A 27,632-nucleotide genomic window follows, 5' to 3' on the forward strand; every position below is an offset into this window, starting at 1 on the left:
CCTGGCCTTAGTTCCATGACTCTGCCTAGAAGATTCTTAAGGTTGGGGAGGTGCTGCTAGGGGCTTCACCCCAAGATGAGAAATCAGAAACTCCTGAACTGATAGTGGAAAGAGGTGGCACGTGGGTGAAAAGAAGTGCTGCCAGCAGAGATATCCAGCAGAGGATACTCCCAATTCTCATTATTTACTATGAGACACCAGCGATACTCTGGGGTCACAGCTGCACAGCTTCCAACCATAACTCACCAGGTGCATGATGTTGTGCAAAGTGCATCATCTCTCTGTGCTTCAGTTTCCTCATCTGCAGAAAATAAATAGTAAGTCCACATCATAGTGTTATAGAGAAACCTAATGAATTTTTACAAATCTTTTAGAATATTGCGCTGAAAGTGCCTGTCAGAGTTAATGAAGCTGTCATTATGAAATGAATTATTTTCCCTGTGATTTTATATTTACTCAGTTATTCTGGTCATTCCCAGCCCCAACTTGGAAATAGAAGTGGCGGGAAGTCATCCACCTCTCAAGTACGTATCAGTATGATTAAAACATAGGGCTGGGACTGTGACCCTTTTTGCTCCCTTTTTGCCATAAATATCACCATGCATGGTGAGGTCCTTGTAATATTCAGCTCAAGGTCTGTATTGGAAAACCTAGCCACTCTGAATTTGGTGGCATTATTGAAAACCAGGAGGAAACCGTATCATTTGGGCCATTTGCAGAAGGACTTTGCAAACTAACTTAAAATGTTGGAACATTCTGTCAATTACAATCTAAACCAGGACCCATTCCCATGAGGAAACAGCCCATGTTGGCTGGCCAGGGGTCTGATATGGCCTTCTTTTTCTTGGCCCCTTCTTATAGTGTGAATGAGCATAGAGTGGGAGTGAGGAAGGGGAGACAGAGGGAGGTAGGAGGAGGGAGAGGATGGGAGGGAGAGAGAGATTGAGAGAGATTTAGAGAGAGAGAGAGAGAGAGAGAGAGAGAGAGAGAGAGAGAGAGAGAGAGAGATTGGGAGATTGAGAGATTTATAAAGCCTTAGGTAATAAAAATTTTAAAAATGTGATGTCAGTCGTTAAAAATGACCTGGAGTATTGTGTCCCAATTATTTATGCAATAACCAATTTGAGGGCTTTATGTTGGTGGTGGTGGTGGTAGTGGTCATATGTGTCTTATTTCATCAACATCTTCTACTTGTAAAGCAATTGGCTTATGAGTCATGTTCTTCTACTACCTGTTCTAAAACCAGCCAAATCTTCTAAATATTGCAGTATTCTGGAGCAGAGGTTCTCTAAGTGTGGTCCCAATGCCAGCAGAGTCATACTCATAGAATGACAATGAATGCCCATTCACAGGACTTATATGGAGTGGCAGTGGTCATCTGCCTGGCCAGTTCCCTCCTTAGCCTAGAAGGTAAGAGGCATTCTGATGGACATTTTAAGAGTTGCTGGCATTTACCATAATGGGAGGGGGCTTTTTAGGGAGGTGCTTGGAATCTTGTGATTGGAAGAGTTCAGGTATAACCTGGAAGATTATCTGGAACAGAATTCTTAAAATTAGCACCTGATGGCTGTATCCACACCACACTATTTAATTTATTTATTAATTCTTTTTAGCAAAAATTTATATCAGAACACAGTTACCACTATGAATTTGTGGCAAGATACTAAATCTGAACTCTAAATAGGTCATATTGTCCATAGTATTTGCACCTTTAATTTATAGAACATCATCATTCAATATTTTTTGCTATTATGGAAATGTTCTGTACCTTTCCATTCTAATCTTTAGCTTCAAGCAAATAATATTTTGGCATATAGATATTATGACAAAACAACTGAGTTTGTTCCTTCAATGGATTACATGGCCATGGCCACAATGTTAAGTAGCATTATTCTAGAACACAAAACCATAAAATGGAAGCATTTCCTCTAAAACTGAAAAAAGACAGGGATGCTCTCCTTTACCACTTCTATTTAATATAGTTCTTGAAACAGTATCCTGAGCAATTAAACAGATGGAAGAAACTAATGGACTATCTATAGGTAAAGAAGAACTCATTAGCACTATTTTTGACAATATAATTACATACCTAGAAGACCCATCAAATTTCATCAGAAAACTGCTAGAATTAGGAAAACAATTCAGAAAATTAACAGGCTACAAAATCAACACTCATAAATCAAAGGCATTTCTTTATATTAGTGACAAATCCACTGAAAGAAAAATGACAAAATTACTCCATTTAGAATAGTATCATAAATAATAATAAAATACTTGAGAATCAACTTAACAAAAGAGGTGATAGACCTCTACAATAAAAACTAAACAATCTTAAGAAAAACAATCAAATAAAACATGGGAAGATGGAAAGATTTACCTTTTTATTTTGTTTGGATAGACAGAATTAATGTTGTATAATGACCATACCACCAAAAGCATTATACAGATTTAATGCAATTTCAATCAAAATTCCAATGACATTCCTCATAGAAATAGAAAAAGCAGTCATAAAATTTATCTGGCAAAATAAGAGGCACAGGATAGCTACAGCAATCTTTAGCAAGAAGAGTGAAGCAGACATCACAATACCAGAACTTAAACTATGCTACATATTAATAATAACAAAAACAGTATGGTGTTGGCACCAAAATAGACTTGTATAACAATGGTACGGAATAGATAACACAGAGACTAACTCCCATAATTACCGTTATCTTATATTTGACAAAGGCATCAATAATATACATTGGAGAAAATATAGCATCTTCAAAAAATGATGCTGGAAAAATTGGAAATTTATATGCAATAAAATGTAATCAAACCCCTATGTCTCACCATGCACAAACCTCAACTCAAATTGAATCAAGGACATAGAAATTATACCAGAGATACTATTTCTCTTAGAAGTAAAAGTAGGCCCGGATCTCCATCATATCTATTTATTCCACCACTTTTTAAATAATAATCCATAGCCCAATAATTACTATTAAGCATCAATTTATAGGATGAATGCAAACTAAAACTGTTCTTAGCAAAAAAAAAATAATAATAATCAGTGAAGTAATTAGAGAGCTTAGTAATTGGAAAGACATTCTTACCACATGCAAATCAGATATAGAACTAATCTCTGGAATATATAAAGAACTAAAAAATCTTTAAAAAAAGAAAAAAAGAAGAAATAACCCAATCAACAAATGACCAAGAAATTGAACAGATACTTCTCAGAAGATGAGAAGATGATATACAATCTATAAACACATACATGAAAAATTGTTCAACATTCCTAGCAATTAGAGAAATGCTAATTAAAACGACTGTATGAATTCATCTTACTCCATTCATTTAAGCATATAAACTACATAATTGTTGGCGAGCATGTGGGTAAAATGTACATACTCATACAATGCTGGTGGGATTTCAAATTGCTGCAGCTAATCTGGAAGCAGTATGGAGATTCTTTGGGAAACTTTGAATGAAACCACAATTTGACCCAGCTATCCCAATCCTTGTTCTGTACCTAAAGAAATTAATAACAGAATACTACAGGGACAAAGCCACATCAATGTTTATAGCAGCACAATTCACAATAGCTAAACTGTGGAGCCAACCTAGATTCCCTTCATTAGATGAATGGATACAGAAAATGTGATACACACACACACACACACACACACACACACACACACAGAGACACTAGAATATTATTTAGCATTAGAAGAGAATAAAATTACGACAATTTCTGGTAAATTGATGGAGCTGGAGAATATAATGCTAAGTGAAATTTTCCAATCCACAAGAAACAAATGCGAAATTATTTTTCTGATTTAAGGATACTAATTCATAACATATTGTAGGAGGGGGCAGGATGGGAGGATTAATTAGACTCCAGATAAAGCAAAGGAGAAAAGGGGGTAGAGGGGAAGGAAGGGGGTATATGAGTAAGAAAGGCACTGGAATGTGATGGTTTTCATTACCCGAAGTACATGTATGAAGTCAGAAGGATAAGACTCTACTTTGTGTACAACCAGAGATATAAAATGTGTTCTATAGGTGTAATATGGATTTTAAGCCATTCTTTTGTTATATATTACAAATTAAATTTTAAAAAAGAAAATATATACATGCAAAAAAATCAATCAGACAGTGGTTTTTAGGTCATTAAGTTGTTTCCTAATTTAAGCAACCTCCAACATATTATTCATACATAAAGATTTTCTTATAAATTTAATAATTCATTTTAAAATAAATTAAATCATCAATTCAAAGGTAATATTTGACAGAAATAGACATTGGTGGTTGAGGTTTTTTTTTTTTTTTTGCATTGATGGAATGACTTACTTTGAACATGAAAGTGTTGTCTAGTGAAAGAACTGAGCCTTTACAGGTACTGTCTTTCTGCTAAAATGTTACTGATAGTGAGTGCAGGATGGGAAGAGACTACTGTGTGAAAGACTTTGCTGTGAGATGCTCTAGACAGATAGCACCCTTTCTGTCCCTGGGTATAGTGTAATTCAAGGATGATGGGAGATTATAAAAAGGAAGGTGTGTGAAGTAGCGAGGCTGGGGTCCGCGTAGAGGGCAGCCGGCGCAGGGGGGGCCGGGGGGCGCCACAATGGCTGCAGTTTCATTCCCACTCCGAGGTAAGGGGCGGGGGAGGAGCCTGGGGTCCACTTGGTGGTCAACCAGGGCGGCTGCAGCAGAACCTTCCTTCCCACAGCGAGGTAAGTTGGCAGGGCTTGGGTCCGGAGGGCGTCAGCCAGGGCAGCGGCTGCAGCTTCATTCTGGCCATGAGGTAAGGTGTCGGGGCTGGGGTCCGAGTGGGGGCAACCGGGGAGTGGCAGCACCAGCTTCCTTCCCACCGCAATGTAAGCAGGGCCGGAGTCTGCATGGGGGCAGTGGAGGGGGGCGGCGGTGGCTTCCTTCAGGCCGCGAGGTAAGGCTGGAGGCTGGGGCCTGGGCAGTGGCAGCTTCATTCTTCCTCCAGGTAAGGCAGCGGGTCTGGGCTCCTGTGGGCATCAGCCTTGGTGGCAGCAGCAGCTTTGTTTCTGCCGCGAGGTAAGGAGGGGGTCGGCGCGGGGGTGGCGGCCTTGGCCTCCTTCCTGCCGCCGCCTCCTTCCTGCCGCCGCCTCCTTCCTGCCGCCGCCTCCTTCCTGCCGCCGCCTCCTTCCTGCCGCCGCCTCCTTCCTGCCGCCGCCTCCTTCCTGCCGCCGCCTCCTTCCTGCCGCCGCCTCCTTCCTGCCGCCGCCTCCTTCCTGCCGCTTTGGGGGCAGCTAGGGCTGTGATAGCGGCGGCTGCAGCTTCGTTCCAGCCAGGAAGTAGGGCAGCGGGGATGGTGTCCGCGTGGGCTTCAGCCGGCGGTGGCGGCAGTGGCAGCTTCATTTTCTGGCCGTGAGGTAAGGCGTAGGGGCTGGGGTCTGTGTGGGGGGCAGCCCTGGAGTGGCAGCGGCAGCTTCCTTCCCACAGCGGTGTAAGCTGGGCTGGAGTCCCCGTGGGGGCAGTGGAGGGGAGCCGCGTTGGCTTCCTTCAGGCGGCAAGGTAAGGCACCAGGCTGGGGTCTGCATGGGCGGTGGGGGTGGGGCGGCGGGGGGGGCGGCGGCTTGGGTGGGGTGGGGGGGGCGGCGGGGGTGGGGTGGGGGGGCGGTGGGGGTGGGGTGGGGGGCGGCGGCCGGGGGCGGCAGCGGTGGGGCTGCGGCAGCTTCATTCCTGCCGGGAAGTATGGCAGCGGGAATGCTGTCCGCGTGAGCTTCAGCCGAGGCAGTGGCAGCGAGGCAGTGGCAGCGGCAGCTTCATTCTCGCTGCGCGGTAAGGGGTGGGGGGCTGGGGTCCACGTGGGGGGCAGTAGGGGCGGCGGCAGCTTCCTTCAGGCAGCAAGGTAGGGAGGTAGCATCGGCAGCGGCAGCTACGTTCACGCCAGGCATCCACGCCACCGGTGTCCGTGAGCTGCGGGGCCTTTTGGCTGCTCCTATTACTTGGCGGCTGGGGTAGCGAACTGTCCGTGGGCGGCCTTCCCCACAAAGGACCGTGCAGCTGCGTGGACACCGGCAGCGGCTCGCCTATGAGGGCACAGACATTTGTTGCAGTTCTTGGGGCTTTGTTGTTTTTCCTTGGGCTTTTACCCTTCTTTTCGTTGATTTTGGATAAAATGTTCCCCATGATGTAAAGATTGAGCAAGGAACCTTGGTGATGTGGGGAGCTTTGCCGAAAGTGTAGTTTGGATTCTGCTTTTCCCATGGTGGCAGCTGGATGAATCTTCACTGCTGGCCCTGGAAAAGGCTAAGGCAGCTTGTTAGTTGAGTTTTAAATTTCCCAGTGTTGTTTTTAAAGGTTTTACATGCATAGAAGAGGGATGTTCACCTTAAATAAGCATATGAGCGGTTAACAGGGAATGTTTTCCTCTGGGAAAGGGAATTTGGTAGCTCTGACCCATGTCAGTCTGTGAATATTTAGACCTGTAGTGACTTTTTAACATTTTTCATAAAAACCTATTATTTACAGTGTGTCATATGTTGTTAATACTCCTTGCCTTAAGTTCCCCGACAAATCTTTTTCATGTCTTCTGAGAAAGTAGACAATTGATAGATTATCCAAGGAATGGAAAAAAATGTGAGTGGGTGATTTCGGACAATCCCTGAGAGCTGGCATTGTAAGACTCATCCTATCCCCAGTAACATTTTCATACAATAAATGTGAACACTTTTGAAGCCTTTTTATAAAGATACAATTTGGGAATGATATTAAGATAAGGAAAAGCTGTTGATTGATTTCTTAGATTAACATTTCTTCCCTTTTCTCTTTAAAACAGTTTTCCAAGTGACAACTTCATGAAGATGGCCAGTGATAAGCAAATGTCTGATGATGATGACAGCCCCAACACCAGCAGTGGCAGTTCAGATGCGAACCAGCAAGACCCTGCTGCTCCAGAGTCTGAAGATCATGAAGAAACAACCTTCTGCCACCCATCAGAAGAAGAGAACCAAACTCTCTAGCACAACCACTGGTAAGTTATCCACTAGTGCTAAAAGGTAACATTGTCAGGTTGTCTTCCAAGCAATTAGATGCTTTTATTTTTACATCAAGAACAATACTGCAGAAATACTTCATAGTTTTCAAATTTAAAAGACTCTGTGAAGGGCCTGGGGTTGTAGCTTAGTGGTGGAGCACTTACCTAGCATGCATAAGGCACTGGGTTCAATTCTCAGCACTGTGTATAAATAAATAAATAAAATAAAGGTCCATCAACAACTATGTGTGATAAAGATCCTGCCCTCTGAACTGCCTGTCCAGCAACACCCCTCAACCCTGCACAGACTTGGGTTCCAGGCCCTATACGAAACACTGTCCATACATTCTCTGTGCCCCCAGTCCTGATCATCTGTCAACACAACTGGTTCTGAAGCTGGATGCTGGGTTGGTGCTTCTCAGTCATTTTAGAGCTTGCCTTTTAGTGGGAGATTTCGTCATAAATTTTGTTTTTTACCAAAAATATAAAAAAATAAAAATTGGTTTTCCATTTATATCTGTTTATCATTCGAATGTTTGACTTTATTATTGGCCATTACCTCTTCCCTACTTGGTAAGAAGATTATATATATCCATGCTTGTTCTATATACTTTAGTGATTAGTCAACATTTTGGCACCATAATGAAATACTGGAGGCATGCTACTTATGAAGAAAAGAAGTTTATTTAGCTCACAGTTTTGGGGATTCAAGAACATGGTGAAGCACCAGCTCAGTTCTGTACAGAAAAAGCAGCAATCAAGATATCAGCACATTTGGATCAGTTTCCTAAATCTCCATTCCTGCAGTGGTGATGTGAATGGGTATAGATATATGCCTGGATAAACACTGGGCTACATTATAGGAAAAGTGCTCTGGGCTTGAAATCCCATTATTTTGTCACATGCAGTGAGCAAGATGAGTTAATTTCTTCAGAAGTAGAAATTAACTCATCTATCAAGGTTTCTCACTTTAAAAACAACCCTGATAAAATGATGGGTAGGAAAAGATCAGATTCTTGCATATTTATTATATCTAGCAAGACATGTGAGAATGTGACAGACCCTTGTAGGAGTTTTCTTCAATAATAATCCTCAGCTTTCTTGTGATGTTAATAAGAAAGTTTAGCTATTATGAGTCGCTGTGACATATACAGTCCTTTGGCTATTCAACAAAGCTGCAGCTAGTACAGAGAAAGTCCATTGATACTTGTATAATTATTTTACATTTTTCCATTTCACCTAATTCTATTATTTAAAAACGTGTTTTAATATTGTTTCTTGGGCATTCTAGGTATTATAGCATCTGAAAATAATGTAAATTGCCCATGGTTTTCTAGTACTGAAAGTAACTCATTTACTGGAAAAGAAAACATTCCTTATTTTCATTCATATTTTTTTCTTCTGTATTAACACAAGTTTTCAAATCAATTTTGAATAATAATGGTGATAGTAAATATGCCATTTATGAGGTTATTATATCTTAACTCCAAATCTACCATTTGATACTAAGCTTGTGATACTTAGTTTGGAAATTTGCAATTCAAATCACATTTTTGCTTTACATTTTGATTCCCCATTAAAGTCTACAGAGAGAGGTATTGGAAGAAGATCCCAGGCTGGGTTGTGATTTAAACATAAAGAAATTAAAAATAAGTTTATAGGGTATGTGACAGACTCAAAAATTCTATTTCATGGAGTCAAAATGGGAACTTGAGGGGATTTGTTTTTTTTCAAAGTGAGTTTATTAAGACATACACATTTTCACATTCACGTTAATTATATAATAAGTTTAAAATTCTATACAATTGACTTAAAGAAGAAGTTTGATCAAACTTTTTCACCAGCCCTCTGGAATTTTAATAAAAAGATGAAAATATAAACTTCACATCTATTGTTGACATATGTTAGGCAGCCCCCTCCTTGTGTAATCTGTAAAGTTTATGTTTTTGGCATTTTCTTTGAAAAATTTGATTTTCTCTTCTGAATCAAAAATAAGTGTATTTGTGTTAAATTTAGAATACATCCCAGACTTCACATTTCCACTTGAAGGACGGAGGGGAAAGGATTATAAATCTAAATCCCTTCACCAGAAATGCTTAAAAGCCATGTCCATTTGCATGTTCCCCTGGCTCACAGGCTCTCTCAGCCTCTGTGGGGAAAAGTGATGACCCTGACCTGCTGGGTGAGGCCTGGCCTTCCCAAACCTTGGTGCCTCTCTCCCCGAACAGCAGGCTCCCGCTCTGAAAAGCATGAATGCCTTCACCATGTCCAGCAGCTCCCCTGATCTTCCAAGATTTAAATGCCCACAGCAAACACGGCCACAGGACTGGCAGCGGCCAGGAGCCAAAAGAAAACTAGGAGAGTGCAAGAATCTGTAAAAACTCAGTTTTCCTACAGCAGGCACATTATGGTGGAGTGAAGACCTGCTGAGTTCATACCTGAGTTCAGGAGGTCAGGCAAGCTGGCCCAGGCGCTCTCCTCTGGCTCTGCCTTCACAGCAGGATAGAGGTGGTTCATCCTTTGTGCCCCTCCCTGTACTTGGCTCCATGCTCCCATCACTGGCCCCTGGGCACAGATGGCGTTACTATCCCATGCTCATGGGCTTCCAGGACATCGACACCCTTGTCAGAATAGCTCCAACAGGAGCTTTGCTCAAAGTCTGTGGTGGGCTTGTGGAATTCAACAGATAGGAAAAGAGACTACTAGAAACACAGAAAGCTAACTGTTGCCCTAGAGTTAGGGTAGAACACCAGGGTTCCAATATTTTCCACATGAAAATAATTTTTAACTTTTTTTCAAAACATACTAATCACCTTTATGGAAATTCAACTGTTCTTCAAGAAATTCTACAATAAAAATAATCAATTCTCAATAATATAACAATAAAAACACAAGGTAAAATGACAAAACATTGTAATTTTGAAAATTCAAGAATGTAGTGATGATTTTGAAGTTCATATTTTCTTATATATTAGTGAAGAATTTACTGATAAAGTTGCAGTTTTTGCTTTCCTTTCAAATAAATGTTTAAAAGATTATCAATTTTTAAAATATAATCAGCAAATGAATTATAAACCAATTTAAAATTAAGGAATGTTTTCTTTTCCAATTTTGCTTTGTTTTTAACATCCCATTTGGACTCTTCTGCTACTCTTTCAGTAAATGAGTCCCTCTAATTCACAAATATTTAAAAATATAACTCTATAGAAACAAAGCAGCATTAAGGAGCTATGGTACGTCAAGCAAAACTAAATACAGTGCTTCAAATGTCACTAAAATCAGTGTTTATTTTTACTCAATTGTAAGTTTTATTAACAAAATTAAAGTTTTAGCTTCTTACACATGGATAGAGAAAATATGTGCATTAAAGCACATTGTTCCCTTGTCCCCTTGATAGACAGACATTAAACACAGAATCCAGAATTCTATGAAGATTTAGCACCTCCCATGGGTAGCAGGTCTTTCAAATTTAAGAGGACAAAAATGAATTAATTACATTTAGTAAGAAACAAATGAGCCTTCAGCACACATCAATTACTGTTGAATTCAGAACATAATAAACATTGTTGAGCAGAAATCAAGATAGGAAACACACCTGTAAAGACTTATTTTCAAAATGGAAAAGATGATGCTGTGGAACTATATATTAGCTAAATTTCCTTCATTATTCTGTTTTTGCTTTTTTTCCACCATATTTTTTCATTCAGACCATGTCTATATTTCAGTGATTCTCAAAATTTGAGATTTTGATAAAACAAACAAATAGCAATAACGTAGCACTTCAAGACTGCAAAGTGTCACATTCCCCTTCAAAACCAAAAAAGTGTCCTAAGTAATTTTCCCTTATATTTGCTTTACATATTTCTTCCTTCTATTAAAATATTTAATTAATTTATTTATTGTTGAAACTAGCATTAATATTTTTAGCCAACCAAGAAAAACAATCAGCAAATACATTTTTAAAGAAAAAAAAACTTCAAAAGGAAAAAAAAAAGAAATTATCAGGAGCTTTTACATATTAGTGGGGTGAGGAGTGGTGAATGATGGGTGGGCAATCTGAACCCTTTCGGGCTTTAGCTTTGTACTGTATCACTTTCAACAGTTACTGCTGAAGCTTTAAGTTCTTTACAACTTCTAATTAAATCCTAGGGAAATGTTAAGCTCACCAATAAAACAATTGTGATGATTTTTTTTTTTTGGCCTGGTGAGGAGAGTGGGTAATCTTTTGGTTGTGATGTTTTTACAGTTTTCTGCTGGGGGTACATAAAATGAACTTTATTTACTTTGATTTGACAGATTTTTTGTCTGCTTTAAACTGTTTCCATATCATATTAAAAGCAAGTATATAGCATTCCATTACATGTGACTTAGTTATTTTTTTAATAAATCACCCTTGTTACATGTAACTAGACTCTCCAGAATATAACAGTGGAAAAGTAATATTAGAAAATGTTTTGTTAACTCAAATTACAGATTAAAAAAAAGGCTTAAGAGCTGATGTTTTCTAAATGCTTATTTATTCCAGAAGCTTTAAGATAACCCATTGGCAAGTACCATTCTTGCAAATTTTCTCCTATATAACTTACCAGTGCTTATTTCATAAAACAAGCAGATATATGTAAATAATTACTGGCAATAGGTTACAATTACTGGTTAAAAATAACTTTGGCATATGGGCCTTGTTGCCCATTTTAATTTTCATTTTTTTTATTTGAGCCCTGGAAGTGGAATAAAATTTGACTATTTAAAATTTTAGCCAAAAAATAAAAGTTTAAATGTATATTTGTACTGACAACAAATAACTGCTAATTCTCAGCCATCTTTTTGATTGAAAGAAGAGTGGTAGGAATGTTGTGAATGTTAGCAGACTTTCCTGCTTATGTCAGAAAATTCTATGTATGAATCCTGTTAGTATTGTTTGCTAGTCTGAAAAAATATCAATTCCAGGCATTAGTTGTTTCTAAATTTGAAAAACAATGAGAAATTTTATTAGGTTCTGTGGGAAACATTTTCCTTCAAAACATTCTTCACTAATAATGGATTTGAAAGAAATGTCTTAATTTTTCAATGACTGAAATCAGAAAAATTGGTTTGAGGGTCTCTTTATTGTGAGAAAATTTAAAAGATTGTGAAATAAGCAACAAAAGGAGGGTAGTCTTAATTATGCAACTTCTGTTAATATTAAGTATTGAGTATTGTTCTCTGTTTTACGTCAATTTGAGCAAGTAATTTTGTGTGCATACTAGACATGCTTCAGTACCCATGAAATGCTTAGGATGAATGTCTACTAGATTTTAGGATTCGACTTTCAGAGTCACTTTGGAATTCTCAAGTATTCCTAAATATGTTTTTTTTTTTTTTTTTTTTTTTTTTTTTTTTTTTTTTAGAAAAGCTCCAACATTTTGAGTTCTGGGCTTGTTAAATGACACACATGCTATATGTAGCAACAATAGAACCTACTGACTATTCAATTCAGGTAAACCAATCGACTCTTGGCCTTTGGTAATGATTTTTAAATACAGGTGTAGAAAACAACAAAGAATAATTTGGGCTCTTAGGTAAAAAAAGAGCATTTACATTTTTTCTCTTGAATGCAGAAGTTGTTTTTATTTCATGATTCTGCTAGCAAACATGATGGTTAAAATGGTTTATTTATATGTATTGGAGAAATAAAATGAAATGAAATTCCATTTTATAATTTTTCTATCCTGTTTAAATGATGTATCTAATAGTTTGGGCATTGGGAGGTTTTATGTTTTATCAGAATTGTCAGATATGAGTCCCTCAGTATTTTTTTAAAATTCTGTCTTAAAAGAAATCTGATTTAGCTCTTGAGACCCATTGTCACAAAGATTTCCAATACTAGTTATATTATTTTATTTTTAAATTATAATTGCCAGTGCCTTGAAGAAAAGGTTTCTTAGAAAACATGGTATTGGATGGTAACTTTTACACAACATCTGAGCACAGCCTGGAAATTATTTTGAAAGATAAATGGAAAAGCTAAACATTCTAAATTTAACACAAATACACTTATTTTTGATTCAGAAGAGAAAATCAAATTTTTCAAAGAAAATGCCCAAAACATAAACTATACAGATTACACAAGGAGGGGCCTGCCTAACATATGTCAACAATAGTCCAGGCTTCCTGTGAGATCCTTCCAGGACCCAAATCACTAAGGATAAGTTATAAAATAACTACCTGCCCTCAGTTTCCTAAACAAGCTAATTTTAAAGATCCTTTATTGCAAGAGTGCAAATATAAATATATGGACTTTTTTTTATTGTAGAAAACAATGTATATAGCCAGTGATGAGCATATCAGGCATTTAAATATAATTCATAAAATGCTACTTCTTTTAGTTACCCTTGTTTTTGCATATCACCTTTTTGCTCATAGAGATTAGGAGTGCTAACTAAGTACTTTTTTGTATTTTTAACACTGTAAATGTAATAATAAATTAAATAATTTATGTAAACTTAAATTATGAATTGTAATTCATAGTTTCTTAGATTTTTTTTACATAAAAACTAATGACTAATAATTGGTAAGTGTGGGTGAGACTAAGATTTAGTGACAGATAAACCAAATTGTCACCCCAAAAGATAATCATAAGCAAAAGTTATCCCTTTCCTGTTGATGGAATACGTAGCTTATCCATAGCTACCTACTATAACTATAGTTGTCTTTGTTGCCATTCCACAAGCAGCAGTTTTTCATTTGGTTCTTTTGTTTCAAAGCTGCTAGTGTCAAGTTCCATTCTGAACCACTAATCTGTAGAGAGATAAATATTGGAATTTGATGCTATGAATTTAGACTAGTAAAAAGATAATTTTATCTGCTTCAACCCACTCTGGTGATATTTTGCAACGTTGGTTGTCATAACTGTGTTTGGGATATATAGTGGGTTTATGCCAGAAGCATTCTACCATTCATCTGACCACCTCCTAACAACAACAAAAAAATGTTGTAAAAGCTCAATGCTGCTGATGTTGAGAAATTGTATAAATCTCTCCTATCACTTCATTTATTACTTCCCTTCTTTCTTCTCCTGTCCTTTCCACTCTGCTCACATCACTCTTTCTTCTTGGGTTATGTCTCTATAACTGGGACAGCATATCTGAGATTAAAATTAGGAAAGATTTATTTTGGCCTAGTATTTTGGTGTGGGTCAGTCCATGATTGCTTGGCCCATTGCTTTGGGTCTGTGGTGGCACAGTACATCATGATGGGGAGTGCATAGTGGCTGGGAAGCAGAGAGTGAGAGAGAAGGAGTGGAAGAAGGGGATGGGATGCCAATAAAACTTTTAAGGGCATGCTACAATGAACAGACTTTCTTCCACTAGGCTTTGTTCCAGCACCTCCCAATAAGGCCACAGGCTGGCAACCAACCTTTAGTACATGAACCTTTGGTGGACATTCAAGATCAAAACCATTATTCTGTTCTGTTCTGCTCTGCTCTACTCTCCTCCTTTTCTTTTTTCCCCCAAATCTTCTCTTCCTGTGTTCTCTTTCTATTTTTAATCTGTCTTTCTCTTGGCTGTCTCTCTCCTATCCTCTTTATACTTTCTGCTTTCCCCAATGGAGGTGGTCGTTTTAAGTGGCAAATTCCTGAACTGGAATAAAAGGTTTTGTTTTGTTGCTTTTAGTTTGTTGTATAGCTGGGATAATTTGGTTCATTAATTGCACAGAAAATAGTTCTTGAAACTAGTGACAATAACTTTAAATATTTTTGGTTGGCATTGATCTAGAGCTTTTGTGTTTTTTGAACTATGAAATTTTTCTTATAAAATTAATTTAATTTGGGCATTATACAGTCCTGCATTGTAACAGGTTTGCTAGAATAAATTTTCTTTATTTTTTGTACAATTAGCTATCTTAGAGTTACTTGACTATATATTTCAATGACCTTTTATACGTTAGTTTTCATATACCATTGTCATATAACCCCCGTAAAATACATAGCAATACATTATCTTCATTATTTGATGAATAATGAAACAGACATAGGTCAAAGGACTTTCCATATTGTTGGGGCAAGTTAGTGATGAGGAAGACTAAGATTTGGAGGTAGGTCTTAATGCCTGGGTTATTTTTAAAGTCACCAATTATTTTTAACTCATTTAATCTTCCTAAAAACCCTTGAATTGAGTAATTGTTCGCACTTTATAGATAAGAAAGTTGATTTAGGGAAATTACACTCTATATTCAAGATCACCAAACTCATAATGTAATTTAAAAATATTTTGTTTTAGTTGTAGGACACAATAACTTTATTTTATTTTTATGTTGTGCTGAGGATTGAACCCAGGGCCCCCCACATGTTCTTGGCGAATGCTCTACGCAAGCCATAACCTCAGCCACTCATAATGTAATTTTTACTGTTTGCTTTGAGCTGTGTTGCTTCTTAAATTATAATTCTTCAAAAAATAAAATTGTCAAGTTTTGTATAAATTCACGAAATCTATGATTACATTACTTAATATTTCTTTTGACACAAAGGTTAATTTGCCACTTGAATTGGTTGGTAAATTGAATGTTTGTAATACTGTTTGTAATACTGAAAGTTCACTGAGTTTTTTTTTTATCATAAGGTAGCTCTTTTTGCTATTTAGAATATATTTTTTGAGACCACTTAATCCAAAAATAGTCCAAGTGTAGCTCTCAGCTGTTTTTTGAGCATAGTTAAGGCAGGTGTCCAACATGCTGGGATTTATGTTGCCATTCTGATACAGATAGATTTATGCAAGGGTTAAGCTTCCCATTTATCTTATTTTCTAATTTGATCATATAGACAAGTGAAATAAATTGGGTAGTCATTGTTTACATCATGTTTGAGGCTGTTTCTTTTCATTGTAACCTAAACCTCAAACTGACTTAACAACAGAGTAAATTATAATAATACAGTTTTTATTTTCTTTGTGAAACATTTGGAGTTTATTCTATGCTAAATGAGCATATCATTTTTATGAGGTGATAGGAACTGGTGATAGTTATTTTATTTCTTAATTGGGGAATTTAGGAGTTTGTTACTTTGTCCAATTAAATCCAAGATAGGATTTTGAATTTGGAGTGTCAGGTTTTACAGAAACAAGCTAGATCATCATTTTATTAGGTTAAAAAGAATATAAACTTAAATAGTTAAGCTGTATTTAAAATATTTTTGATATTATTCAATTCTTTGTATAAATTTTAGTGGTTGAATATTAAAATATTTTATATTGTACATTCATTGGCTGGATTTGGACCATTGATAATATGATATTGTGGATTTTAGAGGAAGGGAGAGAAGGAGTCTGACTTTTGCTAGTGTGCATATATGTTGGACATGAAAAAATGTACTTTTTTATAAATGAAGAAGATTCCAAACTTGACATTATGTTGCATTATTGTAACAAATATTTTTCTTACTTCAGTGAGGAAAAATACTAATATCTAAATACTCATTTATTAGAATAATGAGTGAGGAGATCACCATTAAATATTGCTGAAATAAAGCTGAATTGCATGCTTTCTAAGCAACGGAGAACTCTGCTTTTTGAGATCACTGTTCTCCCAGAAGGCGAAAAATGTTCTTATGTGGAGTTTGAAAAAGCATGGAGTTTTAAGTTTGGGTGATTTTCAAAAGTTAGACAATTTAAGGATTGGTTAACTTTAAGCTTGAAATTTTAGAAACTGACTTACTTTGAGGACATTACTAAATTCAGGAAGTTGGTGATTGGTTGATTTTCTTCACTGAATAAAAAGTTGAGTCGACCTTCAAGATTGATTGGTCATGGCAAATTTAAAATTACAATTGTAGTTGAGTTTTTTCCATCTTGGGGCAAGAGCAGAAGAATGATCTTTTTCTTTCTTGAAGTTGAAGAATAGGTACTCTTTATTCTCTTTATTTATGTTACACATATTCATGTTAGCTATTGTGATAATAGAGTTCTGGTTTTACTTTTGAACTTTTTAAAAAAAGGTAACAAATTCTACATTTTGTTATCTACCAAAATCAGGATTATTTCATATTTGGGACTCAGGCTGCTTCAAGAATCATTTATATAGTGAAATGTATTTTTTTTGGTAGAAGTTCTGTAAAAATTATGGTGAAGATTGTGTTACTTTTATGTCTATTATTCTGGTTGATCATGTATTTGCCAAGATTAACCTTCACAGATGATGAATTATGGATCTGAAAGTTTTTGTTTTTTTATTAGAGATATATTTAAAATAGAATATTTTTGGAAGGAAAGTTAACTAGCAATTATTCCTGTTAACATTTTAGAAGGTTTGATGATTATATCATGTCTTTTGTTTGATAAGATATGCTGAATCATTTTAGTTTCTTTGAATCACACTACAACAATTATTATATCATAGCACTATGTATATAAATTCATTCAGCTGTTTAATATTTATAATATATTTTTCAGAATAAAATAAAATGTTACCATTTATGACTGCTGGAATTGTAACAAAACAGTTTTTAAAATTGATATATTGTGACTTCATTTAATTTTTTTTCCTGTATAGATTTAAGATAAAGTGGGGCATTTGTTATCTTGGAAGTAAGAGAAGCCAAAGAGAGTTTTTCATATAATTTCTTTGTTATATTCAAATTTTATTTAAAGTACTATATTTATAATTTCAGAATAATTTTTAAAATAGTGGGCATTTATTTTATATGAAGCCTGTACTTTTTTTCTTAACCTCAGTTTTTGTGTCATACCTTGTGACTTCCAGATAGGTATTATTTAGTAATGAAGCTATAATTGTGATTTTGATAAAATAATTTTACATGAAATCTCTTGAAAAAATGTAAATTCTGACTCTTATTTTTGTTTACCAGCCAAATTTATTAACCTATGAGGATCACCAATTACATTGATCTTAACCCAACATTAAAATTGATATATACAAAACAGCTATTGTTTTTCTACCACATGGTATTCAGGAGTTTTATTCTTAAGAGTTAAACTTCACAAAATTATACTTAATTAGCACCTGTATTTTATAAGGAAAAAATTGTTGTTGTCCCAAATGTGGTTATTTGTTTATTTCTGTGATATTTATGATATAAAGTAATGGATTTCAAATGTGTCTCTTTACATATCCAGTGACTAGTTGAGCATTTATTGCCTAGTTAACTGATTTTAAAAAGGATCATAGGTAAGGTGGTAGGCTGTCTTTTTAAATTAATTGGGGGAAAAAAGCGAGCATTGTACACTTTTCAATAAAAGCTTTGTTTTCTAGTCTTTGCTAATAGGTAAAATGACATTTTCTGTTTAATTTGCATTCTTTGATTGCTGGTAAAGCTGAACTTCTCTTTATTCGCTTGTTAGCTGTGTGGATTTTACCTACACTTGCCAAATTTATGAAATAAAAATAGAGGATTTGCTATTATAAATGTGAATTTCAGATAAATAACAAATAATATTTTTAAAGGTGTCATGCAATATAGGGTATCTACTTATGCTTGAACAAAAGTCAGTGTCTATCTGAATTTCAAATTTAATTGGGCATACTGAATTTTCTTGTAATGCTCATTTTTTTAATATATTCATTTTTAGTTTTCCATGGGACTTTATTTTATTTACTTATGTGTGTTGCTGATAATTGAACGCAGTGCCTTACACATAAACTCTACCAATAAGCTACAAGCCCAGCCCATGGAAAAATCATTCTACTTTCTGGTTTTTATCAAATTTTCAGTTATAATTCCTGTTTTTGTAAGAGGACTTTGCATAAACTGAATATTAGTCCTTTGTCTTTTTTGGATGTTTCAAACAAATGCTTCTGGTGTTTTCTGTCTTTTAACTTCATATTGTCCTTTGTTGAAAAAAAAAAAACAAGTCCATAATTTCAACAGAGTCGGTTTAATCAAAATTTCCCCATGATGCTTAGACATTTATTTTATTTAAAAATTTTCATCATTTACAGTTTCAAATATATTATTCTGTCTTTTATTTGTCTTATAGCATATATAGTCTATTTGGTTTTATTTCATGGGAAGAGAATTGGTGGCTCCACATTTAAAATGGCTACATTTGTGATGGTTTGATTCAAGGATTTTTTAATCTTGAAAGCAATATATATTCAGTAGGACAGTATTTCAGATTTTGAATTTAATCTTTTGTTACACTAGTTATATGCAGCATAATATTTGTTTGTAAAAGAAATTAGATCCAGCGGTTAGCTATCACTGAGCTACATTTCCAGATCTTTTTATTTTGAGACAGGCTCTTGCAAAACTACACAATTTGACCTGCAACTTACAGTCCTCCTGCCTCAGCTTTGTAAGGAGCTGAGATTACAGGCAAGTGCCATCATGCCTGCAGGATCTTCTTTTTTCATGCTGAACAATAGCAGGGAACTGAAGATCCCAGATCATAAATCCACCATGAAGATAAATGACTGGTACTCTGTTTTGTGCTGCTAAGCTGTGAGGTTTGGTAGAACACATATAATAAACATATACCTGAATTTTATTTTATATTATAATTGTTTTGAGATGTAACCAACTTAAGTTGAGGACGATTTTTATTAGGGATGAGGTTAGAGAGATCATGGGAGGAACAGAAATGGGAAGACTTGTAAGCCATGGTGAGGACTTTGGTTTTTACACGAAGTGAATAGGAGGATTTTCAACAGAGGTGTCCTAATCTGAAAAATGTTTTTAAAAAGAAGCTTTCTGATGACTATTGTGGAAGGATTGTATGAGGGTATGGCTAATTCTAATTAGAGACAGCTAATACTTCTCCATTATCCACTTCCTCCTTCTTTATTTCTAGAATGAGATCCCTGTGGTTTAGATGGCAGCATGGCTATCGGTTAGACAATCTAGATTTCATCATCTTCTAATGTTAGTATTGGCGGTGTGGTTAGGTTTAGGCCAGTTATATATGAAGAGCAGTGAAATATGCAACTTCTGAATTATCTTTTTAAAAGTCCTTGTCCTTGATTTTTTGCGTCCATCTTCTTTTCCCTTCCACTTACTCTAATGGCAACTGCCTTGAACTTATATGGAATTCCTTTCATGAGGGTATCAGCCCCAGAAAACCTTGTGGAGAAAACCAGTACTGCTTGCTCTCCCAGCAGCCACCTGTGTAGCTCCATGTTGTTTCATGAAAAAGAATACATTTTTTTCTTCTTTGAGCCAATGTATTTTGGTATCACTTCATTAAAAATATTTAACCAATATTCTATAAAATACCAAAATTGAGTACCTGAAGTGGGGTATTTTATAATAATAAATTTAAAAGGCGTGATACATGCTAAATCATTGGCTGAAATACTTTATAAAAAACATTATAAGCTAAAAAAATTCAGTGACACTCAATTATACAGTGGTACAATATTTGGTGAAAATGCCACCTCTGATAATATTTATATGGCATCAATTTCTCTATCCTGTCTATACCTCCAGGGAAGTAGTTAGAATCAGATTGCTAATATAGTGATTACTGCTTGTTTCTTTAGCAGTTACTATAAGAGGGCATCAAAGAACAAGCAAGTTAGTTTGTATTTAGAGTTCAAAGTGTGTCTGTAGTTTATAACTATTGGATATTCTTTTTCTCCATTGTTTGTGGTCTAAACTGTCAGGTGGAGCATTAGGGTGGTTGAAAAACATTGCTCCTGTGTGCCAAACAGTGATGATTAAAGTACTCATTCTCAAAAACCTCCTGCTATATTTTTTTGGCTCAACTGTGGAAGCTAGCCCAGGCAAGAATCAAATTAAGTATTTGCTTTTTTACCTGAACTAGTCAGTTGAATTAAATAAAAGCTACAGTTTGAAATATAGTCTTATTTCCCTGTAAAGTAAATGCTTATTTTTTTTTTACCCATGATATGTTAGCTGTGGCTCTCTTCTATGTCCTCTCTCACACCCAAGATTTAAGCTGAAGAAATATTGCCATGTGTGTGTGTGTGGGGGGGTACATTGCCATTTTTGTGACAGAGGAAAAAAGAAATGGCAGAACCAGCTTCTTGGAAGTGACATTACATTTGTTTATATTTTACTGGCCAAAGCAAAGCAAGTAAGTGACTGAGTCTGAAATCACTCAGGTAATCAGGATCATCTCAAGTCGTTGATGTCATTGGGGTGAAAAATCCTCTTGGTATGAATCAGATGACTTCAAGGAACTTAGTTGTAAATCAAGAGAGAGAGGGTTAGATCTTCCACTGGTGTCAGAAAAAAAAAAACAGAGTTGACAAGTTTAATATCCATGACAAACAAAATGTTTAGTTGTGATTACTTTCTTGTGGCACTGACAGAAAACAAATACATCTATTAGGTTTTTGAGAGGATTTTGTTGTCCAAAATCAAAAAAGTTTGACTTGCAAAAACCTGTGGTGTTTTGATGTTGCTTGACACTTAAGTAGTTGAGTAACTCTTAGTCCCAAATATACACCAGCAAGAAGTATACAATTAGATCTTTGCTTCCTTGTTGAAGCACATTCTCTTCTGTGTCCACTTCATATATGGACAGAAAACATTTTGGAAAAGAAAAAATCTTCCAGAGGCCAAGACAGGGCTCCCACCATCAAATGGATAAAAAAATTTCTTTCAGGGAACAGAACCTTAATTTAACCAAGAAACATTTTATTTTGGAGCATGAATTCTTTGCAGTTCTTTTCCAACAGAATTTCATTATTGATAAAATAGGTGTTTAGAATTCTTTTCAGAATAAACACTTAATTGTATTTGACCATTGAATATTAGGCGTGATGGTGATAATATATAGCAAAGATTAGTTATCTGTTAGTTATAGGTCACTAATAGGGAAGAAGCCACATGGTACCTGTTGAAGTGGGTTGTCATCATCCAGAGATCCTAGACTTTGAACAAATTCCAGTAATTGAGTGGAACTTTCAATTAACTCTTGAGAAAGGAGATGTCTCTTGTATACTGGGAAGAAGACATACTTGCAACTCTGATATTTAGCTACGTATATAGTCTCTATATAAAAAGAAACTATATCTCAGGTTTCTTATTGCTAGATAAAGTCACTAAACCAGTTTCTAAGTTTGGGCAGTGAGGTGAGAGTGAAGGTGATGTGTGATGCTACTCTTAAACACATTTGTATTACAAAAGCTGTTTCTCTGTCATACTCTTTTACCCATTCACTTTCCTACCCATGAATTGTTGGTGAGCTAGGGACAAGAGAAGTGCCACAAGAAAAGCTATAAAGAGCCCACTGGATGACCTGGCATTGGAAGACCTTGCAGAGATGAGCTGTCTACCTCCCCTGAACCATTTGCATGCCCCTGTACTCTCTGTAAAGGTAAATTTACTATCTATCTATCTACTTATTTATTTATTTTTAGTCATTGTATTTTTGGTCTTGTTTTATAGCATTTTAGCCTATATTTTAATGAATACAGATGGCAGTGCTCTAAGTAATAAATACACATAGCAAGTTAGATTTGGAATTATTTTTATGTTTTTTTTCAGTTGAATTTTTTTATTTTTACTTTTCTTTTGGTGATGGGTGTTGGGGATATGCCAGGAATTGAATCCTTGACATTTGACCTCTGAGCCACATCCCCAGCCCTATTTTTATATTTTATTTAGAGACAGGGTCTCACTGAGTTGCTTAGTATATCACTTTTGCTGAGGCTGGCTTTGAACATGCAATCCTACTGCTTTATTCTCCTGAGATGCTGGGATTACAAGTGTGCATCACTATGCCTGGCAATGTATTAAGCATGATTAAAGATTGATATCCCAAATACATGAAGAGTTCCCTGAAACTTAATTATGTAAAAATATTAAAGTCCAGGGTTGGGGTCTTGACTCAGTGGTAGAGCACTCACCTTGCATGTGTGAGACCCTGGGTTAGATCATCTGCACCACATTAGAAAAAAATAAATAACTGAATTAAAGATATTGTGTCTGACTATAAATAAAAATTTAAAAGTTCAGTGCATAAGTGAGGAGAGTATTTTAGTAGTTAACAAGTAGTACAGTAAAGTGTGGGAATATTTCCATAATTTTTCCCATAACTGGGAAATCAAATAAATGCATTTTAAATCAACCTTGAGTTACCATTTCCATTCTCTCAAAGTACTTAAAATAATTCCATGTTCTTGAGAGTTTTAAAGGAAAGGAGCCCATTCATACTTTTTTGTTTGTCATGCTTTATCTATTTTTAATCACTGCTTTTCTTTAAATATTTTGTGTGATTTCAGACTCTGGTACCTCATAAGTATTTACCCATTACCAACTGGTCTCCTGTCAGATCTTCACACTTTCATAGCTGCAGTGAGAAGCTGGGAGCATTCCCCCCAACTCAGCACTGGTGAGCACCCTGCACTGTGGGCATTGGCATATGAGTCAGTCCTTGCCACTGGAAAGTGGGTCTTGAGGTTTGGGATGGTCAGACCTTCCAGTAGGTTGTGGCACCCATTAACTGTTAGATGACTGTTGTCCTAAATCATTGAATTTTGATGAATGTTTTAATGAACTACAGCATGTTGGTTGTTGAAATAACATGATTATTGGAGGTATGAGTTTGGCAAATTTTTGTAATTAGTACACAATGTTATTTTTACTGTAATTTTAACTGTACTTGAAAAGTAATATGCATAAAATGAGCTTCTTTTAACTTTTAAGACTATTGATATACTTCTCAAATTTACTGTTGTCTTTATGACAAAATATGTAATTTTAAAAAATCAACTGAGGTCTGGGGATATATCTCAGTTGGTATAGTGCTTGCCTCACATGCACAAAGTCTGTGTTCAATCCCCAGCACCACCATAAATAAATAAATAAATAAATAAACAAACAAACAATCAACTGACAAACTTGACTTCTACCTCCTCCATCACAAAATTACTCTGGGTTTCCTGTACATTTATGTTTTCTAACATGTAGCAGTATGGGCCTCCATATTTTTGTGAACTTTTAAGGTTAATTGTGTTTATGTGAGTGGAATTAGGTCCTCAAGCATATTTGAAATTACACTGTATCTTAATGCATATAGCTTGAGATATTTTATTTTCTAAATAATTGTATCTTATGAGTACATAGAGCTTCATTTTTACTTTACAAATGTGTTCCCATTACCAGCAATAAACTCTATAGTTTCTAATGATGTCAAATATAATTGGTAATTGATTTCTTAAACATATTTTGAGTCTTTATCATCTTTCTGTGACCAATATAGAGAATTTCTGTAGACAAACTCTTGTTCATTAGGGAAGAGAGACAAATCCAGAGGCACTTTATATTGTTCCATAAGTGCCATGAGCATGTGATGAACAAAATGTAAAGGAAGGCAGGGGAGAGAAGTAGTTCTTTTTTTTTCTTTTTTTACCAAAGGAGTCCAGTTATATGCAAGATTCTTCACTAGTGAACCCTTCAGCCGGACTTCAGAAAATGGACAAAAATTTTTGCCAGGAGGAATGGATAAAAAAAGCATGAACAGAAAGGCAGAGGTATAGAAGTAAAGGATATGTGGATAAGCCACTGAAAGATGTTAGGTATATAACATGATCAGGTTTGTTCTTTTGAAAGAAACTTGAGGACAATGTGGAGAATGATTATAACAAGAAGACAAAAGAAAAGTGATTCTTAAACTCTTATTTTTTTGTTGTTGTTGTTGAATGCTTTTCCATGTAACAGTTAAGTAAGCATCCCCATATTTTAGAATGCAACATAGGTAAAACAAACTGTATTATACACAGTTCTAGCCAGTCAACTTTGTGATCTTACTATAGCTGTACATAAGAGTGTCTCTTCTGATATTCTGAGCAAGAACCAGTGGACTAAAGAAGGAGATCAGCTAAGAGGCCATTGTGGTGTTCCTCTATATTTGGCTGTGTAGACTTGGTGTCAGAGTTGATGTATAGGGGTAGGGATAGAAGGAATTACAGACCAGTGTTTCTAAAATTTTTATGTGTATATTAATTGCCTGGGAATTAAAAGATAGGTTCTGATGCAGATGCAGAAGGGCAAGGCCTGAGATTTAGCATTGGATAGGTTCACAGTGATGTCAATACTCTTTGTCCATGTACTATGTTTAAATAGCTACAGTAAAATAACTTGACTGTGAAGCTCCAATGACTTTATGATGATGTCATCATTTGAAATTGGGAACACAAGATAAAAGAAAGGGGAGAATTCAAGGAATTTGTGTCTTTGTGGGACATTCAGGTAAAAAAATGTTATTGATAACTGGAAATTTGGATATTATGGATAAGGGGGAAAGTGAAACCTAGAGATAAAAAATTGTAAATCAGCATTTTATACCTGGTAGTTAAGGGTGTGAGAATCAAGGAAATTACCTGCAAGAAAGAGATGAAATAAAATATTTTAAAATGTACTAATTTAAGAATTTAACTGAATCATAGAATTTTTAAAAACTTTTTTTTTGTTTTTAGTTGTAGACAGAAAAAATACCTATATTTATTTATTTTATGTGATGCTGAGAATCAAACCCAGTGCCTCATACATGCTAAGCAAGTGCTCTACACAGAGTTACAACCCCAGCCCCTATTTACTTTATTCCATTGACCAGCAATTGGGAAGAAATTAGAGAGCTTCCATTCTTGGGGTAAATTTAGGAATAAGATAGTTGCCTTTGGCATACAGCCTTCTTCTTTGGTAATGAACATAGATGAAGTTAAATATTTCCTAGATCACTTTAAGAATGCCTTGAAATATTCTTTCTTCTAAAACACTGTTCATATGAATATACATATTAAACATCTTCAGTATGCCAGGCATTCTTTTCTAAGCTCTGGTATAAAAAATAGCAAATGAAATGAATCCAAGATACAGTGGCATTTATGAGGAGATGGACAAAAGTAATTATAATACAGTATGGTAAATGCTGTGATAGGGAAGTGAATGTAGGGTGATACTCTAGCACCTACATCAGGAGCACATGACTTAGTGGAAGACTTGGAATGACTTTCCTGAGGAAGTAACATTTAAACTGAGACCAAAAGCCTGAGTGGAGGTGACCTAAAAAAGAGAAAAAGATGGACATGCAAGCAATGTCACAGAGGGGAGAAATCCCCATAGGTTGGTGGAGTTCAGTATATCTGACCCAGCGATATATAGGGTGAGATTGATAGGAGGTGATCTTGGAGAAGTAAAAAGAGTTTATACTAGGCAGTGACTCCTGGAACTTGGGATGAGGACAGAAAATGATGTAGAAAGATATACTGTTATTCTGCCTTGGTGTAGTTAAAATGGTAGTCTTATGCTTATGGTATGGGCTTCAAAACCTGTATTATAATTTAACTTTCAAAAAAAAATTTAACAATTTGGGAAGTGCTTGGATAAAAGCATAACTTTAGTGTTTTGGGGTATTGATGCTTAAATGTGCCTTTACTGGTATTTTTTAATGAGGCTACAGTGTTGATTTTCTCACTTTCTGATATAAATCAAATGTATCATTTCACACATGTAGTTGAATTTTATTTTCTGGACCAGATTTATAAACTATAAGAAAATAAATAAATAAATATTTATAAATTGTTTGGTTTTCAAAATGTTCCTAAAAGTTAAGGATTCCCTCTGTAAACTATATTATAAGATATCCTATATACCAGCAAAGTATAAAAAATGAAGTTTACATAATTATAATTAATAGAATGTAAAAGGTAGTAGAATGAAACAGACATTATCAGTGTATGTGTACATGTGACTACATGACCAATATGATTCTGCAACATGTGCACTCAGAAAAATGAGAAATTATATCCCATCTATGTATGATATATCAAAGTGCATAAATGCATTCTACTGTGATGTATAGCTAATTGAAACAAAAATAAATTAAAAAAATGAAATATAAATTTCGGGACTGTTCCAGAAAGTACATCAAAAAAAAAAAAAATCTATGCATAAGAATTCCAAAGTTAGATTATCTCTTCTCAAAAAAGTAAAGCATAATCTGTACTCCTTAAATATGGGCTATCTCTACACGGTGGAAAGGAGAAAAACAGAAGAGCCTTACTCTAGAACACCTCACCATCACTACCTTAGTCAGGTGACTAAAGTTAGCATCAAGAGTAATTATCTTTATAGTGTGAACACCCACAATAAGGTTCTGAGAAGAGTGCTTTACTTTTGTAGTCTTCCTCATCCACACATGTAACACCAGTCTAATCATGACAACAATGACAGAAACATTTCAACTGAGAGACATTCAGAACTTTCAACCTCATAAAACAAGATGTCCTAGATCAATTAGATTTGACATTAACAAATAACATCAATCATAATTTGCCCACTATTAGGGCTAGACAAGGTTTTAGGAAAGAAAAAAAGATTAGTAGAACAAGAACAAGGTATAGCAGCACCAATTCAAATAGATCAAGAAATAAATAAACATGGATTGGATTTTCAGAAGGGATCACTGAGACAATAAAAATTACTTGGAAATCAGAAAGACCAGTATGGTTTCCTCAGTGGCCCCTGACTAAAGAAAAGATACAAGAAGCCCATGATCTGGTCGAACAACAATTAGCGGAGGGACATATACAATTTCCATATCTCCAAATAATATTCCCATTTTTGTCATTAAAAAGAAATTTGGTAAATGGAGATTATTGCAAGATTTAAGAGCCATTAATAATGAGATGGTTATTATGGGACCTGCTCAATTGGGTGCCAAGCACCAATTGG

General features: G+C 35.6%; 1 protein-coding gene across 5 annotated transcripts; it reads left to right on the plus strand.

Annotated features, from left to right (window-relative positions):
• The first annotated feature begins 5,178 nt into the window (after nucleotides 1-5,178).
• On the plus strand, nucleotides 5,179-26,494 carry LOC144374494 (uncharacterized). Of its 5 annotated transcripts, none has more exons than XR_013433872.1 (5): nucleotides 5,179-5,393; nucleotides 6,803-6,997; nucleotides 12,388-12,476; nucleotides 22,146-22,272; nucleotides 23,180-24,087. XR_013433872.1 is itself a non-coding variant. In XM_078037298.1 (5 exons), the coding sequence occupies exons 2-5, from the start codon at nucleotides 6,853-6,855 to the stop codon at nucleotides 24,343-24,345; spliced, it is 417 nt and encodes a 138-aa protein (XP_077893424.1). In that variant the 5' UTR covers nucleotides 5,184-5,393; nucleotides 6,803-6,852; the 3' UTR covers nucleotides 24,346-26,494. The 5 variants fall into 5 exon arrangements, 3 of the variants coding, with proteins under 3 accessions (XP_077893424.1, XP_077893426.1, XP_077893425.1); XM_078037298.1 differs by lacking the exon at nucleotides 12,388-12,476 and adding an exon at nucleotides 24,315-26,494 and having other exon boundaries at nucleotides 5,184-5,393; nucleotides 22,142-22,272; nucleotides 23,180-23,289; XM_078037300.1 differs by lacking the exons at nucleotides 5,179-5,393; nucleotides 12,388-12,476 and adding exons at nucleotides 5,426-5,535; nucleotides 24,315-26,494 and having other exon boundaries at nucleotides 22,142-22,272; nucleotides 23,180-23,289.
• Nucleotides 26,495-27,632: the final 1,138 nt, after the last annotated feature.

Source organism: Ictidomys tridecemlineatus, unplaced genomic scaffold, assembly GCF_052094955.1.
Source record: "Ictidomys tridecemlineatus isolate mIctTri1 unplaced genomic scaffold, mIctTri1.hap1 Scaffold_729, whole genome shotgun sequence".
NCBI classification, from domain to species: Eukaryota; Metazoa; Chordata; class Mammalia; order Rodentia; family Sciuridae; genus Ictidomys; species Ictidomys tridecemlineatus.

What these genes read in the sequence shown, in the direction of transcription:
- LOC144374494 (XM_078037298.1), top strand. Translation starts at nt 6,853, where the DNA reads ATGATGATGACAGCCCCAACACCAGCAGTGGCAGTTCAGATGCGAACC. An exon ending in ACTCTCTAGCACAACCACTG is followed by an intron (nt 6,998 to 22,141) that starts GTAAGTTATCCA and finishes ATTGTTGGTGAG; the next exon opens with CTAGGGACAAGAGAAGTGCC. An exon ending in CCCCTGTACTCTCTGTAAAG is followed by an intron (nt 22,273 to 23,179) that starts GTAAATTTACTA and finishes GTGTGATTTCAG; the next exon opens with ACTCTGGTACCTCATAAGTA.